General features: G+C 39.1%; 1 protein-coding gene across 1 annotated transcript in view; it reads right to left on the minus strand.

Moving 5' to 3' along the window:
* Positions 1-16754, minus strand: part of GLRA3 (glycine receptor alpha 3) — a 378874-nt gene that overhangs the window by 43469 nt on the left and 318651 nt on the right. Inside the window, exons 6-7 of the mRNA XM_077477223.1 lie at positions 9550-9687; positions 6847-7061 (exon numbers count right to left, since the gene is read on the minus strand). Coding sequence (XP_077333349.1) covers positions 6847-7061; positions 9550-9687 — 353 coding nt within the window. The remainder of the gene's footprint in view (positions 1-6846; positions 7062-9549; positions 9688-16754) is intronic.

A 16754-nucleotide genomic window follows, 5' to 3' on the forward strand; every position in this document is an offset into this window, starting at 1 on the left:
GTGAACGTTCAGTTTGTTTGGGGCTGCCCTGTTGGATTCACTTCAGGAGCTCAGTAACATGGTATATCAGGGTCCCAAAGCTTATACTGACCTCCAGGATGACCCTCCGGGTTTGGGTTTCCGCCAGAAGGCATTTCCTGACACCTGATTTTTGGTCCCCATATCAACCACTATGGGTAAACCCCTCATTTTAGACTGCTGCCCGATCCCAAGTTGTGGGCTTGATTTGGTATAAGGATGCTCCGGGATATTATGCTGGCTGGCACCTTGCTATCCTTTCGTGAGCTGTCTGCTAAGTTCGGCTTACCTAAATAGATGTATTTCCATTCTTTCTAACTCTGGCATGGCGCTCGTTCCCAATTTCCTCACTCTTTCAGTTAAGCAACAGGCCCTATTGAAAACCTACTTTAACAGGCACCCCTATCCGAGCCCCTCTTTTCTCGCTATTTAAGTCCCCTAAAATCGATAAACTGTGGGAGCAGTGAAGGAAGCTTGAGGCTTGTCATCTCCTCTAGGGATGAATTGATACAGACGAAATTCCTTTATCGATTATACTACACTCCCTAGAGGTTGCACTGTATTTACCCTCAATGATCTACTGACTGCCCACAGTGTCAGAAAGCTATTGGTATGTATATGTACATAGTCTGCAGTTGTCCTAGGATATCACAGTTTTGTACAGAGGTTTTTGACATTATTAATGTTCATCTGTCCCTCTCGATTTCTCTAGAATTGCCATTATTGAACATTCACAATGACATGCAGAGGTGTAGATATACTAGGTTGTTGATGTCTTATTTAATGTATTATGCCAAAAAAAATTAGACTTTATGTAAGTGGACTGCTCCCTATATTAACTCATGGAAGACTTTGATTAATGCGGTAATGCCTATGTACAAATTTACATATATCAACAAATAGTGTCTTAGGCCGCGTACACACGGGCAGACTGTATGGCCTACTTAGTCCGCCGAAACACATTTCAGCGGACAGTCCGCTCGTGTGTGGGCTTCAGCGGACTTTTTCAGCGTGCAGTCTGGCGTACTAAGTATTTCGGAATTTCCGTAATTCTGTCCGTCATACTTTGGTTTCAGCGGACAATCCGCTCGTGAGTAGGCTAGTTCGACAGACTAAGAATGGCGCATGCTCAGAAAGGATTTACACGGCGGAAGGTTGCATTGCTGTGTATTGGACTTCCTATTTCTAGTCCCGTCGTACGTGCTGTACACGTCATCACGCAAGCTTTCGACGGACTGTTTGTGCATCCGTGTGTGGTCAAGTCCGTTCATTCGAAAGTATGACGGACTGTCCGTCGGATTGTATGACGGACTAAGTAGGCCATACAATCCGCCCGTGTGTACGCGGCCTAAGAAGTATGAAAAAATGTGGCAGCCATGGACGGCCCAGTGATTCTCTTCATCATCCCTTTTAGAAGGTCTGACCATGGCCACCGTCTATATTCGCCTGACTTGATTCTTGGGGTTTATGTTATCTTATCTTTTGTGCCTACTTTGTTATTCTTGTGTATGTCTTCTTTTGCATATGCGGTCTTGTACTAAACTCTTTTGTGATTGACCTTATTGTGACTCCGTCTACCACTGTGCATTTTACTTTGATTGTATCATGCCCAGGTTTCAATAAAGAACATTCTGGTTGTTAAAAAATGTGTGTAAAATTGGTATGAGGTCAGTTAGAGGTAGTTTTAAAAGAAAAATATGTTTTTATAAATTGAAAGTTGTAATGTACCCACATTTTAAATGATCCTTAAGGTACATAAAAATTTGACCAAGCCTCTGGGATACCCACTTTTTTCAGGAATAGGGGAACCAATTTGAAAAAAACTGTAAATTCTTGGACTCCAACTTTTATTAGTAAGAATAAAATAATACATTCAAGACTCCAAGTATGTTTTTATGAAATTACAAGAGGTAACTATTGAATGGGGGGTTTTTATTGGTTGGTTTTGGAAGTGGAGTCAATGTATACCTTAACACCCACCAGATTGGGCTGTAGGGCTTGGGGTTTGTGTGACCCTTTAGGGTAATGCATTAGGGAGTGCTGCTTAAAGTGCTTGTAAATGAATGAAAAATTAATAATAATAATATACATGTCATACTTACCTGCTCTGTGCAATTATTTTGCACAGAGCAGCCCTGATCCTCCTCCCCCGTTGGCGCTCCTGGCCCTCTGATGCTCCCATAGCAAGCTGTGTGCTATGGGGGCACTCATGTAGGCTCGTTCCCAAGCCAGCTCTGTGTGTCCATAGGAAGCTCCCTCCTCGTTGGCTGTGATAGACAGCAGTGGGAGCCAATAGCTCCTGCTGCTATGTCTAAGCCAAAAAAAGGGGGAGACACTCAAGAGAGTCACTGCTCTTATGCACAGAGCTGGATTAAGATTGGTCTTTCACATTGCTGTGGAGCAATTTTGGCCCACCCTTCTTTGCGGAATTGTTTTAATTCAGCCACATTGGAGGGTTTTCCAGCATCTCAATTGGATGCCAGGCTTTGAATAGGCCTGCGGTTCTTTAGATGTTGTTCTGGGTTCTTTTATGACCTCCTGGATGAGTCATAATTTTGGTAGGCAGGCCACTCCTGGGAAGGTTCACCACTGTTTCAGGTTATCTCCATTTGTGGATAATGGGTCTCCCCATGGTTCATGGAAGCTCCACAGCCTTTGACACCCTTCTTAGACCGATATATGTACATTAATTTGTTTCTAATCTGTTCTTGAATTTTTTTAGAATGTAGCATGATGTGTGGCTTTTTGTGATCTGTTAGCGTGCTTCACTTTGTCAGACAGCTTCTATGTATGTGACTTCTTGATTCAACTGGTCTGGCAGTAATCAGGTCTGGGTGTGGCAAGTGAAATTTAACTCAGCCTTCCAAAAAATTGTAGTTAATCACAGTTCATTCATGATTCAGCATGGGAAGGGGCAATTACTTTTTCACATAGGGCCAGGCAGGTTTGAACAGCTTCTTTCCCTTAATAAATGAAATATTTTAAAAACGGCATCTTGGATTTACTTTTTATTTGAAATTTGTTTGATGATGTGAATCATTTAAGTGTGAGAAATTAAAAAAATAAATAAAAAATCAGGAGGGGGCAAATACTTTTTCACACAACTGTAGCTCTATCGCACAACTCTGTCTAGCTGGGGTTGATCGTTTCTGTTACAGTTTAACTTACTGTTCTCCTCCCCACCCCATCCTATGATTAGATAATTCAGCTCTCTCCTACTATCAGAATGTTTCTTGCACTGCAGGCCATGTAATTTGATTCTGGAGCTGCTTTTCCCTACCCTTCTCTGAGTTCCTCTTTACATGGACTTATACCAAGATAAATGCTGGCACAAACAGTACTTGAATAAAAAATATACTTTATGATTAACACAATTACAAGGCTTCATTAATTGCATCTTTAGCATCTGCCTGAAGTTCTGCTTTTAAAAAAAAAAAAAATATGTTTTATATAAAGTCTACATATGCATTGCAAAGCTGACTGACTTCTACAAAGATCCCTTAGCATGTCCAGACTTATATTACCGAGGAAAGTGTTTTGCTAAGGGCAGCGCCATAAGTGACCTTTTTTATTCTGTCAGTTATTAGAAACAGTGTTAGCAACATCCCAAACAAAAGGATTATAGTGAAGAAATATAAAAATGGAATTGTGAGCTGTTTTTCTGGGATACCACATCCCACCAATAAAGCACTATGGATTTAAATCTTAGACCCAGCAACATAATTGTTAAATTTTTCAATTCCATTTTTTTTAGCATTTGTAACCATTATTAGCATCTTAGAAAAGAAACCGTTGCTTATAAAGATTTTTTTAAATATTATTTTCCCATAAAACATACATGTGCATGGGAATTGTTTGTAATGAGCAGTGTTTGGCAGGCGTGATTAGCACAGAATGGGTCAGTTAGTGTAACCTGTCCACTCATTTTTCAATGGCAAAGGCACAGTTGGACAATTTGTCATAACCCAGATGTGTTTGTGGCTTTTGGAGGAGCATCAGCTATCAAGCATTAGATATTATTGTAATAAATACAATCATTAGATAATATTGCAATTATTAAAGATTTAAATTCCAACTGTCCTAGGCATGGTGGACTATAAAATGAAGGGCCTATTGTGAATGAACACTACATCACAGACTACCAGTGAAAAAAGTATAACAGTTTTGAGCAGAAGGGGCTGACAGTGAGAACACTACTACAGCAAATCAATGTCTACAGTGGATATAAAAAGTCTGCACACCCCTGGTAAAATGTCAGGTTTCTGTGATGTAAAAAAACGAGACAAAGATTTAATTTCAGAACTTTTTCCACGTTTAGGCTGGGATCGCACCTATGCAAACTGGATGCGGCTTTCCCCGCATCCAATTCACATAGCAGGAGACTGTGAGCGTCTTTCTATGGAGCCGGTTCACATATCTCTGGGGCGGCTGCGGAGTACACTGCACATCTTTGGCTCCGTTGCAGGGCCAAATTCAGGCAAAAATTTGGACCTGATGCGTCCCTGGACCAGAGAATGGAGGTGCACAATATTCCAGTGTGAAGTGAGCCTTAATGTGACCTATAAATGGTACAACTCAATTGAAAAATAAACGGAAATCTTTTAGGGGGCGGGAGTAAAAATTAAAAAATTAAATAATGTGGTTGCATAAGTGTGCACACCCTCTTATAACTGGAGATGTAAAATAACTCATGTTAAATAGGAGTCAGCACACACCCGCAATCATTTAAAGTGCCTCTGATTAACCCCAAATAAAGTTCAGCTGTTCTAGTAGGACTTTCCTGACATTTACTTAGTCATATCCTACAGCAAAAGCCATGGTCCTCAGAGAGCGTCCAAAACATCAGAGGGATCTCATTGTTAAAAGGTATCAGTCAGGAGAAGGGTACAAAAGAATTTCCAAGGCATTAGATATACCATGGAACAAAGTGAAGACAGTCACCATCAAGTGGAGAAAATATGGCACAACAGTGACATTACCAAGAACTGGACGTCCCTCCAAAATTGATGAAAAGACAAGAAAAAAACTGGTCAGGGAGGCTGCCAAGAGGCCTACAGCAACATTAAAGCAACTGCGGGAATATCTGGCAAGCACTGACTGTGTGGTACATGTAACAACAATCTCCTGTATTCTTCATATGTCTGGGCTATGGGGTAGAGTGGCAAAACGGAAGCCTTTTCTAACCAAGAAAAACATCCAAGCCCAGCTAAATTTTTCAAAAACACATCTGAAGTCTCCCATAAGCATGTGGGAAAATGTGTTATGGTCTGCTGAAACCAAGGTTGAACTTTTTGGCTATAATTCCAAAATATATTTTTGGCGCAAAAACAACACTGCACATCACCAAAAGAACACAATGCCCACCATGAAGAATGCTGGGGGCAGCATAATGCTTTGGGGCTGTTTTCCTCAGCTGGAACAGGGGCCTTTGTCAAGGTAGAAGGAATTATGAACAGTTCCAAATACCAATGAATATTGTCACAAAACCTTCAGGCTTCAGCTAGAAAGCTGAACATGAAGAGGAACTTCATCTTTCAGCATGACAACAACCCAAAGCTTACATCCAAATAAACAAAGGAATGGCTTCACCTGAAGAAGATTAACATTTTGGAATGGCCCAGCCAGAGCCCAGACCTGAATCTGATTGAAAATCTGTAGGGTGATCTGAAGAGGGCTGTGCACAGGAGATGCCCTCGCAACCTGACATATTTGGAGTGTTTTTGCAAAGAAAAGTGTCAAGATATGCCATGCTGGTAGACTCATACCTAAAAAGACTGAGTGATGTAATACAATCAAAAGGTGCTTCAACAAAGTATTAGTTTAGGGGTGTGCACACTTATGCAACCCTATTATTATTATTATTTTTTTTTACTTCACTCCACCTAAAAAAGATTTCAGTTTGTTGTTCAACTGAGTTGTACAGTTTATAGGTCACCTTAAAGGTGGAAAAAAGTCCTTAAATGATTTATCTTTGTCTCATTTTTTTTACATCACAGAAACCTGACATTTTAACAGGGGTGTGTAGACTTTTTATATCCATGTATCTCTGACTTTGAAGTAGGCACGGAGGTTAATGATGTAAAAAAAAATGAACAAACTGTCAGAGACGTGTACTGCATCCTGAAGACTTACAGCAGAAAAATATAAAAAATTCAATAAAGTTCTGCAGCTTAATATTTCACCTGCTGGTAGCAGACAAAACCAGTTGTCTCATTGCTGTGTTTGCCACCTCAGCTTGACAGTTTTGATAGTAAAACTGAAAGAGAGATTTATTACAGAGGAGTGAGACAGTCCAGCAGATCTTCTCAAAAAAATAAAAAAACACACATTTTATTTCAATACCAGGGATGGTTTTCAATCAATGGAACCCACAGGCACACAACTTTAGAAGCTCCAAGCAAAACAGTTACTAGGATCACCTTTCTACAAAGAAGATTTTTTTACTTTACTGATCCTAACCCAGTTCAGAATATTATGAAAATGTGTAAATAACCTTGTAAGAGATGATTGTATTTCTACTGATGATTCCCCTACCTTGTGGAGCTAAGTTTACTTTGAATCACATGATCGTGTACAGGTAAACTTAAAAAGAAGAAATTTGCCTTCAACATGATTTATGCAAATAAAGTCAAAACCCCTTTTCTTTCAGAAAATCAGCCATATAACTCTCTTATACTCATTATAGCATGTTTGTTTTGTACCTAACAAGATATATTCGGACTAGTCCATCTTTAGACAAAACTAACCCAGATGAATCAAGTAATTCTGAAATATTTTTCTGTTGTTTCAGATGTAGTGTGCATGTATACCTTAGACTGACTTGCTTACCTTTGGAAGGGAGGCTCGGGATCCAGAGCTCTGTGTTGTCATAGTAAGCACCGTTGTTATACCGAGAGCAACTCTAGCTGGAGCAGCATCCATATTGATCCAAAAGGATACCCATGATAAAATAACAATCAAAAGACTGGGAATGTACATCTGAATCAGGTAATACCCCATCTGCCTCTCTAGATGGAATCGAACTTCAATGCATGTAAACTTTCCTTGGTGAAGATAAGAATTAGAAAGATGAAAAAGGAAAAAAATTACATTTAGAATACCCATTGAAAAAAGCATATAGAATATCCATTTAAAATATAAGTAATGGTAAAAGACTATCCGTTATATTTTCTCCATAGAGCTCATCTCTGTGATTGACTTTACTAAATCATAAAATTGGCCTCCTGGTCTGTACAAGTATGACAATGTGGTTTAGGCTGCACTCACTCTGTCTCTCTCTCTGTCTTATCAAGACCAGGGAGAAATAACGTGAAGACATATGGCTGTGACTTCATATGAATGTGGACTTTTTGCACATTTAGCAAAGGTGATCAGTAAACCGTATATATACCCAAGAACAGCATTCAATATATTATAGCTTATACATTCCTGTATGTTGGTTTCATTAGTTCTCTTTTTTTTTTGGGCTATTTTTTTCACCTACTGATCCTGCCAGTAAGCCTGTTATTTTTCATTTTCTGTTAACAGAAAAAAGCTGTCCAGCAATAATGAAAATTAGGGGGCTGAGGCAAACCATTTAGCAGAGGCCCTTACAATGGTCAGCTTTCTATCATTTTCTATCTACCTTTATCACAAAAGAAGAAATAAGCTTTAATTTGTTAGTCACTTATGTAACGTCCATCTAAATCTACTAGTCCAACTGATACTACCCATCTCCAGGCATTGCTGATGCCCAGGAGGGTCTCTATTGCTCATCCATAGACAGAGGAGCCACCCTAAGACAAGAAAGGTGCTACCAATGGGATCACCTGGTGAAAATAAGCCTAGTCCCCTCACCTAATGTCTGGTGAAACTTTGATAGCAGGGCAGGACTTGGGGGGGGGGGAATCTCTCTAAGCCCTTGTACACACGGTCGGAGATTCCGACAACCAAATGCAACAGTTTCGGACAAAATCCGTCAAATTTTGTCCGAAAGTGTTGCATACACATGGTCGGACAAAGTTGTCGGAAAACACGGCGTGATGACGTTATTTCGTTACGACGGGACTACGTTTACGCTAGTATCCAATAGCTTTGGTGTAGGAATTTGATCTGAGCATGCGTGGCAATTTGTCCGATCGGAATTCTCTACACATGAACGGAGTATGTCCGATCGGAGCATTTTGTCGGAAAATTTTACCAACAAGTTGGAAAAGTTGGTCTGTCGGATAATCCTACGGAAACAGTCCAATGTAGACCACATACAGTCGGAATATCCAACAAAACGGTGCGATCGGACACATTCCGTCGGAATCTCCGACTGTGTGTACAAGGGCTTAGGCCGCGTACACACGGGCGGATTGTCTGGCCAACTAAGTTCGTCAGACAATCTGACAGACAGTCCGTTCAAAATTTGCATGAACGGACTTGACCACACACGATGAGCAGACAGTCCGCTGAAAGCTTGCGCGATGACGTGTACGGCACGTACGACGGGACGAAAAATTCGACGTCCAATACACTGCAATGCAACCTTCGCCGTGTAAATCCTTTCTGAGCATGCGCCAAACTTAGTCTGTCGAACTAGCCTACTCACGAGCGGACTGTCCGCTGAAACCAAGTTTGGACGGACTGTCTTACGGAAATTCCGTAAGACTTTGTTCGTCAGACAATCCGCTGAAAAAGTCCGCTGAAGCCCACACACGAGCGGATTGTCCGCTGAAACAACTAAGTTGGGCAGACAATCCGCCCGTGTGTACGCGGCCTTACAGAGCCACAGATAGCAGTAAAAACCTGACAGTGGTTCTACTTCTTCACCATTCCATCCAAAAAAAATAAAAATGGTTTGCCCAGACACACACTTTAAGATAAATTATACTATTTGCCCACTTAATAGTGCCAAGTGGCACAAAAAGAGGTCTTTGGAGACCACGTGAAAAAGTTGCTATGGGGCTTTTGTCTTTTTTAGTATCAGGTTTTTGTTTGTTATTTTGCAGATTCTATAATAATATCAGTTTGAATTTCATACTATATGGTTCCTAAAGATAAGTGAATGCAGCAAAACTAGCCAATTAAAGACAGCCTGAAAAAGATTACAGAAAATCCCATTTTAATTTAAGGTATGCCACCATTTTGTTGGTTATTTTTAAGACTTTTGAGCATGGACTGCCCAGAAAACCCCTTTGTTGGGAAATTATCCACACAATATATACCCAGGCACTATTGTCCATGTCTCCACAAGCTTTGCATGTGCAAAATAAATATTTTAGGAATATTTTGGGGCTATTTTCCTTGCTTTTTCAGCACGCTGAAGCAAAAGCATATACACATATTTTTTTTTTCGTATGTCAGAAAGAATGACTTTAAAATACTGCTCTGGGCAGTTTAATCTGTTCAGCAAGTCATGCTGGCTGGGTACTGGATGTAGCCCAGGTTGCATAAGTATCTGTTCATGTAACATCTTAGTGCATGTAACATTAACTTATGTCAAAGAACATCTGTACCTGATAACCTGTAAATGAAATGAAGGGAAGAATAACTTGCTTTGCATACCTGTATTATAATGCTTAGTGCAGTAACGTAAATCTTTCTCTTCTTTTAGAACAAACTGAGGAAGAGTAAGCCCATCAGCCAGCTGCACAGGTGCATTTTCTTGCCACTCAAAAATTAGATCATTCATTGTGTACCCAACTGGAAGACACATAATCATCACTTAGAAATAAGCATGTAATAAAATGGTTCTACAAAGATAAATTAAACAATAACAATAAATGATACCATCTAAATTGAAAGTAAATCCCTCATAGATGTGTATTAGTTCGACTTCACAAATGCATTCAAATAGAAAACAAGTTTAGTCTTATTAATAATGATAGTGGAGTGTTATCTGTGACAGATTTTCAGGTTCCTTGGACAATGTCTCAGAATTATGTACATGACTTCATAGAAATTACTTTGATATTCAATAGTATGGTGTGTATTCAATTGAAAACAGCTGTGGGTAATACTGATTATCATTTGAAGCATGTCAACTGTTGCCAGAAGAAACATCCCAAAATCAAAGACATTAATCTGACAAGAAACAACTGCTATGTCAAAATCTGTTCCACCAAAGTGAATGTGATCATTTAAGATACACAGTTAATTATACAGGTTTCTCTGTTAAAATGTTATATGAAATAACTTTATTCAATTACAATAATGCTATTTTATGTTGTATTCAAATGGTGTATGCATTTAATTTTTTACATTTTATTATATCAAAAGCTTTACTTTATCATTTTTTTCTTTTTTTTGACAGAGAGGTCCAAAATGTGTTTACTTCTGTCTGTGACCCTTTTAGGGAACTTTTCTTTTGCTTCCTGTTTCATACAATAAAAGTGAGGTGGGAGATGTGGTTATCACTAGGATAGAAAAGTTCAGACAGCAATACAAACATTTGCAGGAGTTTAAACACTTCCTAACTCTACTAAAAAAAAAAAATTATGTCTATGTTACCATTGGAGAGTCTTGGATAGGAAGTCAAGGGAAATAAACCCAACAGGGACACAGATAGCAATAACTAACTGGCAGAAACTCTAACATTTTAATCTCTATCCAAAGTAAAAAAAAACAGCAGCTTAAGATATATTTAGATGTACAGTAATATGTATTTAGTTTACCTACTTTTCACACTTTACCATTCACCTATCTTTAATTCATCAAAATGTTCTCTGTCTTTTGTTACGCCGCAGAACTGCTCTCTCCGTAGTGACATATAATTCCTACACAGGTTAGCAATGGTCTTTTCATGTCAGCTTCTTGCCGCATGCTAGGACTGGTTCACACTAAGCTGATGCTGCTGCTCTATTGCATGTTTCGTGGTTTTTTTTTTGTTTTGCTGTGGTATTGAAGGATCCCATTCAATGTGCTTGCATGGTTCCATGCAGAACTTTTCTCAAGTAGCTCGACAGTGTGAACAAGTCCTATTGAAAAAAAAAAAACTATGACTGATTTACTAAAGGTCTCTAGAGACTGTTTACTTAGGTAAGTGAATGTTACTGAAAGGAAGCTGTATTCACTTTAATCAACCAATCAAGTACTTCCAACAATCCTGTAAACATTGTCAATGATTGGGTATTCAACGTGAATGCAGGTTCAGCTTATTTACTAAAATTCACTTTGTGGGTGAACAGCCTTCACTCCTTTAGTAACTCAACATAATATATATTTTTTTTATTCATATATTTTGCTAGCATTCCATGGAAACGTGCAGTGAAAGCAGCCAAACAGAAGACCCAAAACATAAAGCAGGATATTTCAAAGCATGACTGTTTAATAAATGGGCAAATACATTTATATTTCACTATCTAGGAATTTACAGACATAACGCAGGATAATTAAGGTTGTGTATAGAGTCTGTGTCTTTTTGTGACTGTCCCTCAGTTTCTGAAGTTAACCAACTAATTTACTCTTTGTACTAGATTGGCTTATGAATTAAATTGGCCATTATTATTAAGGGACAGAATGAAGTTAACTTATTAATGTAACTTTCATAATTAATTAAACTTTGATAGCATGATGAGCCAGGGATTTATCCAATTATCATTAAGCGTCAGAAAGGATTTTTTTTCCCTCTGAAGACACAGTGGACTAGTGTTTTAAAAGATGTAACAAAAATGTCTTATTACAAAAGTTGAAATAAATTATTACATGTACTTTTACAAGATATGTTATCATAAAAATAATAAATTACTACTTAAATTTAGAAAACTATTATCCGTCAATGTATTCTCTTTTAAAAAATATTATTAGTGCTCAAAATTATGATAATAATAACAAAAAAATATGTTACAGTAGATCTTGATTACATATGTCATTTTTAAAATTACTTTATTTAAAGTACATTACCAAAAGTATTGGCACGCCTGCCTTTACACTCACATAAACTTTATTGGCACCCCAGTCTTCGTCCGTAGGGTTCAATATTGAGTTGGTCCACCCTTCGCAGCTATAACAGTTTCAACTCTTCTGGGAAGGCTATCCACAAGGTTTTGGAGTGTGTCTATGGTAATGTTTGACTTGACTGGCCTGAGCTCAACCCGAAAGAACACCTTTGGGATGAATTAGAGCGGAGACTGAAAGCCAGGCCTTCTTGTCCACATCAGTGCCTAACCTCACAAATGTGTTTGTGAAAGAATAGTCTGGCATGCCATTCAGTTTCAAATTTTAACCACTTCAACTCCAGAGGATTTTACCCCTTCATGACCAGGCCATTTTTTGCTATTTAGCACTGCACTACTTTAACTGGTAATTTCACGGTCATGCAATGCTGTACCCAAACAAAATTTAGATAATTTTTTTTCCATACATTTTTGGCATTAGATTTTTTTTTTTTTTTTACTTTCTGAGATAAAATATATCCATATTAAAAAAAATCGAGTTTATTCATAAATTTATACCAAAATGTATTCTGCTGCATGTCTTGGGTAAAAAAAAAAATACATGTATACTGATTGGTTTGCATCAAGGTTATAGCATATGTAAATTATGGTATATATATATATATATATATATATATATATATATATATATATATATATATATATATATATATATATATATATATATATATATATATATATATTTTTTTTTTGTTATACTAGTACTGGAGGTGATCAGCAACTTATAATGAGACTTCAATAATGTGGCAGAAATCTGACACTAATTGATGCTGGAGGGAAAATTACTAACTGACACTGACATAACCAGTGACACTAATACAGCGATTAGTGCTATTAATGGACATTATTACTGTATTAATATCACTGGCTGTGAACAGGTTAACATTTAGAGCAATCAAGGGATTAACTGTGTGCTTAACAATGTTTCGTGTGTGTGTACTATGTGCTGTTTTACTAAGAAATTTACCTTCTTTACTCCCTACTTTGTAGGGAGAAAAAATGGCACATCAATGCTGTCTGTAAACACAACCCAGGTTTATCAACACCAGGCATGCTTATTCACTCTGCCAATCAGTGGATTCTGGCATAAATCATTGGCTAAGATCCGCTGATTGGCTTGTGCTGTAGCGAATGACAGCATAGCCAGAGTGGGTGGGTGCAGGTGCTCATACCCCATACTTGGAAAGGCAAATCACTTATATTTACGTGATTCTGTACAGCTGAACTACCCTGTGGCAGTAAAGCTACAGGAGGCAGCCAGCAAGTGATTAAAATAGAAATGCAAGGTGTATAATAATTGATCACATTACCTCTGTTCTCAGCTGCCACGTGGATCATGATATAATCATAAATTCAGAAGTAGGACCAGAATGGCAGGGAGGAATTAAGGCCTAAGTGTTCTACATCTGTTTCTAAAGTTTCCTCTGTTGAGAAAGTCTTTTCTACTGGGTGTGCATATGTTCCTATCAGTTTGGAAGAGGATCATTGCAATATCTGGAGATAAATACGTATTGTTATTAGGAGGTGTCATGCGGCCCAGAGAAGTGGTCATATGTAGCTGCTCTCTATTGTGGTCTAGAGTTAGAGCTAGAGAGCAGGAGGTCTTGGGAGGTCCGAAGTGGACAATTTGGGTGATACAGTGATTCAAGACTGGTGATATAGCTTGGGGCAGAGTTGTAAATTGCTTTTTATGTTGTTGTTTATATTCTGAATTTTATTCATTGAGCAATCAGAAGCCAGTGGAGGGATTGGCAGAAAGGGGTGTCAGACACTGAGAAGTTGGTAGGGTGGATAAGTCTGGCAGCAGCATTCATGATAGACTAAAGAGAGAATAGCCTGTGTAGAGGTAGGCCTATGAGGAGGGAGTTGCAATAGTAAAGGAGAGAGACAATAAGGAAATAAATGAGTTACTTTTTAGTGGTTTAATCAGTTAAAAAAGGGCATATTTTGAAGACGTTATGGGGGTGAAGTCTACAAGATTTGGACAGTGATTGGATTTGGGAATGAAAGGACAGGTAAGAGTCCCAGATTACACCTTGTAACCTGGATTGAGAGAAAGAACTGATAGTTATATTATTGAACATGATGGAGACGTCAGGGAAGGGGGCACGGACAGGAGGGAATATTATTAGTTCAGTTTTGGAAACATTGAGTTTAATTAAGTGGTGTAAAATCCAAATTGATATGATAGTTAATAAGTTAGCAATGCAAGAAGAAACTGAAGGAGTGAGGTGGAGAGTAGAGAGATAGATTTGGGTGTCATAAGCATAGAGATGGTATTTGAAACTGTGCAAGTTTATCAAGTGACCAAGGAAAGAGGTGTAGATGGAAAAGAGAAGGGGGGTCAGAGGACAGGACCTTGGGGGATCCCTTCAGAAAGAGGAAGTGGAGATGAGGAGACAGAGTTGCAAGGCAAAAGTGAAGGAACGTTGTGATAGGTAGGAGAATCAGGGAAGAGCAGAGTCTCGGAGGCCAAAAGAGTAGAGTTGGGATGGTCAACAGTATGAAAGGCAGCAGAAAGACCTAGTAGCATGAGTATGGAGTAGTGGCCATTGTATTTAGCAGTTAGTAAATTGTTTTTGAGTTTCAGTAAGCCGGTTTCTTTGGAGTGTAGGGACAAAAGGCAGACTGTAAGGGGTCAAGAAAGTTGTTGTCAGTAAGGCAGGAGTTCAGACAGCTATAAACTAGGAGTTCTAAAGGTAACTGGGTAAATAGGACCAAGGAGGTGGGTCTTAACCACTTCCGGACCACTGCACACCAATGTATGTCCCTACTTTGAGAACAGATAGCATTGTTATGGCAGCATCTATCTGCCATAACTCCGGTATCCCCATGTTCGGCCACCAGTCCGGTACACAATAAAAGTGGTCTCTGTGGTAGATTCACCACAATATCACTTTGCATCAGCGGCAGGGGAGGAGCCCCCCTCCCACTGCGATCCGGTTCTGGATCCAGTGTGCATGGAGACAAGTGAGGGGAAGATGGCCCCAACCGTATCCATGATACTGCTGGAGCTGCGATGATGTCACTCCGTGCATGCACACAGGAACAGCACAGTACAACTGAAGCAACGGCATATAGCGCCATTGCTTCAGTTGTCTTAAGTGCGCATGTGCCACATGATGCCGGCACATGCAAATGCAGGGATATCTCCTAAACCATGCAAGTTTAGGAGATATCCTTATAAGCTACAGGTAAGCCTTAATATAGGCTTACCTGTAACATAAAGTTGTAGACAAGGGTTTACAACCACTTTAAAGTGGTGAAGGTTTCAATGGGGAATTCTTTTCTGCTTCGAGGGATAGGTAGTTGAACACAGGGACACTGTGAAATGGATGCGATTGTGATCATAGAGAGGGAAGAGTGTGTTGGTGAGGTTGCAGGAAGTGCAAAAATGGGAGAATACAAGGTCAAGGGTGTTACCATCAGGGTGAGTGGAGGATTGTGTTAGGTTAAACAATGAGATTAAGTTAAAAAATTGAAAATGTAGCCAGGCTGTTAGCATTAAAGTGACCAGGAATGACAGAGCATTTCAGAGAAGAGAAAGTAGGGTAGCCAGGCAGAGAAGTCATAATGTAAGCATGACATACAAGTCAAGAAGGCCAATAGAACACTGAAATCCTTAGAAAAATTGGAGAAAACAGATGAATACAGTGAATCTCAAAGGAAGATAGGGATAAAGAGGGAGGTGTAGGAAATACTTGCAAGGTGTACAGTGGGGATAGAAAGAAACCAACTCCCCCTTGTTTCTGTCCACTGGGACTGAGTCCAGTGGAGGTCACCATGGGAGAGGACTGCAGGAGAGGAAGAGTTTTTGGGAGCCAAGTTTCAGTAATAGCAATAAGGTTAAGAGAATGGGAGGCAAAAAGATCATGAACAGAGGTGAGCATGTTATAAACAGAGTGGGTATTGCACAGGGCACATGGGAAGGGAGGGTAGCTTTTGGAAGCAGGGGGATAGAAATTAAACTGAGCGAATCATGGCTGTTGCCAGAAGAAGAAGGATACCAGTTGTGGAGAGTAGCAGTGAGTTACCAGAGGGCCAGGATTAGGGGAGATATCTCCAAAGATTAGGAGAAGTAGGATGAGGAAAGTAAGTTGGGAGCAGGATGTGCACATATCTTACTGTCCTGGTGTTTGGGTCAGCGTGGGGCTTAAGTATTTGAAGGAGGTGATATGTGCAGTAGTAGGTAGAGGGTAAGAGATGAGATGGAGAAGAGTGGAAATATAATTTGGAAACAAAATTGTGTGCAAAAAAAACTATAACTTGCCCCATAAGATGCAATTTTTAGTGAGATGGGGCAGGTATGGATTCATCAATTGGTCAATCGGAACTGATCAGTACACTTGAATGGAGAACACGACCAGGCAAAAACAAAGACCAAACACATAAAAGATAATTAATTCTTTAAACACAAAAGGCAACAGGATGTAAGAATGGACACGTTTAAAAGGATTTTAGATTGATTTCAAATATATCATTAGATTATTGATTTTGAATACATCACTAGGTTGGGCCGGGATGTGAATGCCTAAAGATATGATTGATCTGGGTTACCAACAAAATGTGAAGGAGCTTTTATGTTGATTGAATACAGAAAGGGAGAGTGAGACATTAGGGCCATAGATTTATCACCTGGTTTTAGGATTAGAGAGTGAACCAAAAATATGGAAAACATTGATGAGGTAGGTGATCATTTGAGAGATATAAAATAAGAGGTCATCTTTGAAAGCTGAGACCAGGTTACCCACTCTTACCCACACGCCTTCCCCTAGAGAGCAAATAAGGATTTATGGTGCAGATAAATTGTTATAT

The sequence above is a fragment of the Lithobates pipiens genome, unplaced genomic scaffold, assembly GCF_037356315.1.
Source record: "Lithobates pipiens isolate NorthernLeopardFrog02 unplaced genomic scaffold, aLitPip1_a1.2 Scaffold_13, whole genome shotgun sequence".
Taxonomy (NCBI): domain Eukaryota; kingdom Metazoa; phylum Chordata; class Amphibia; order Anura; family Ranidae; genus Lithobates; species Lithobates pipiens.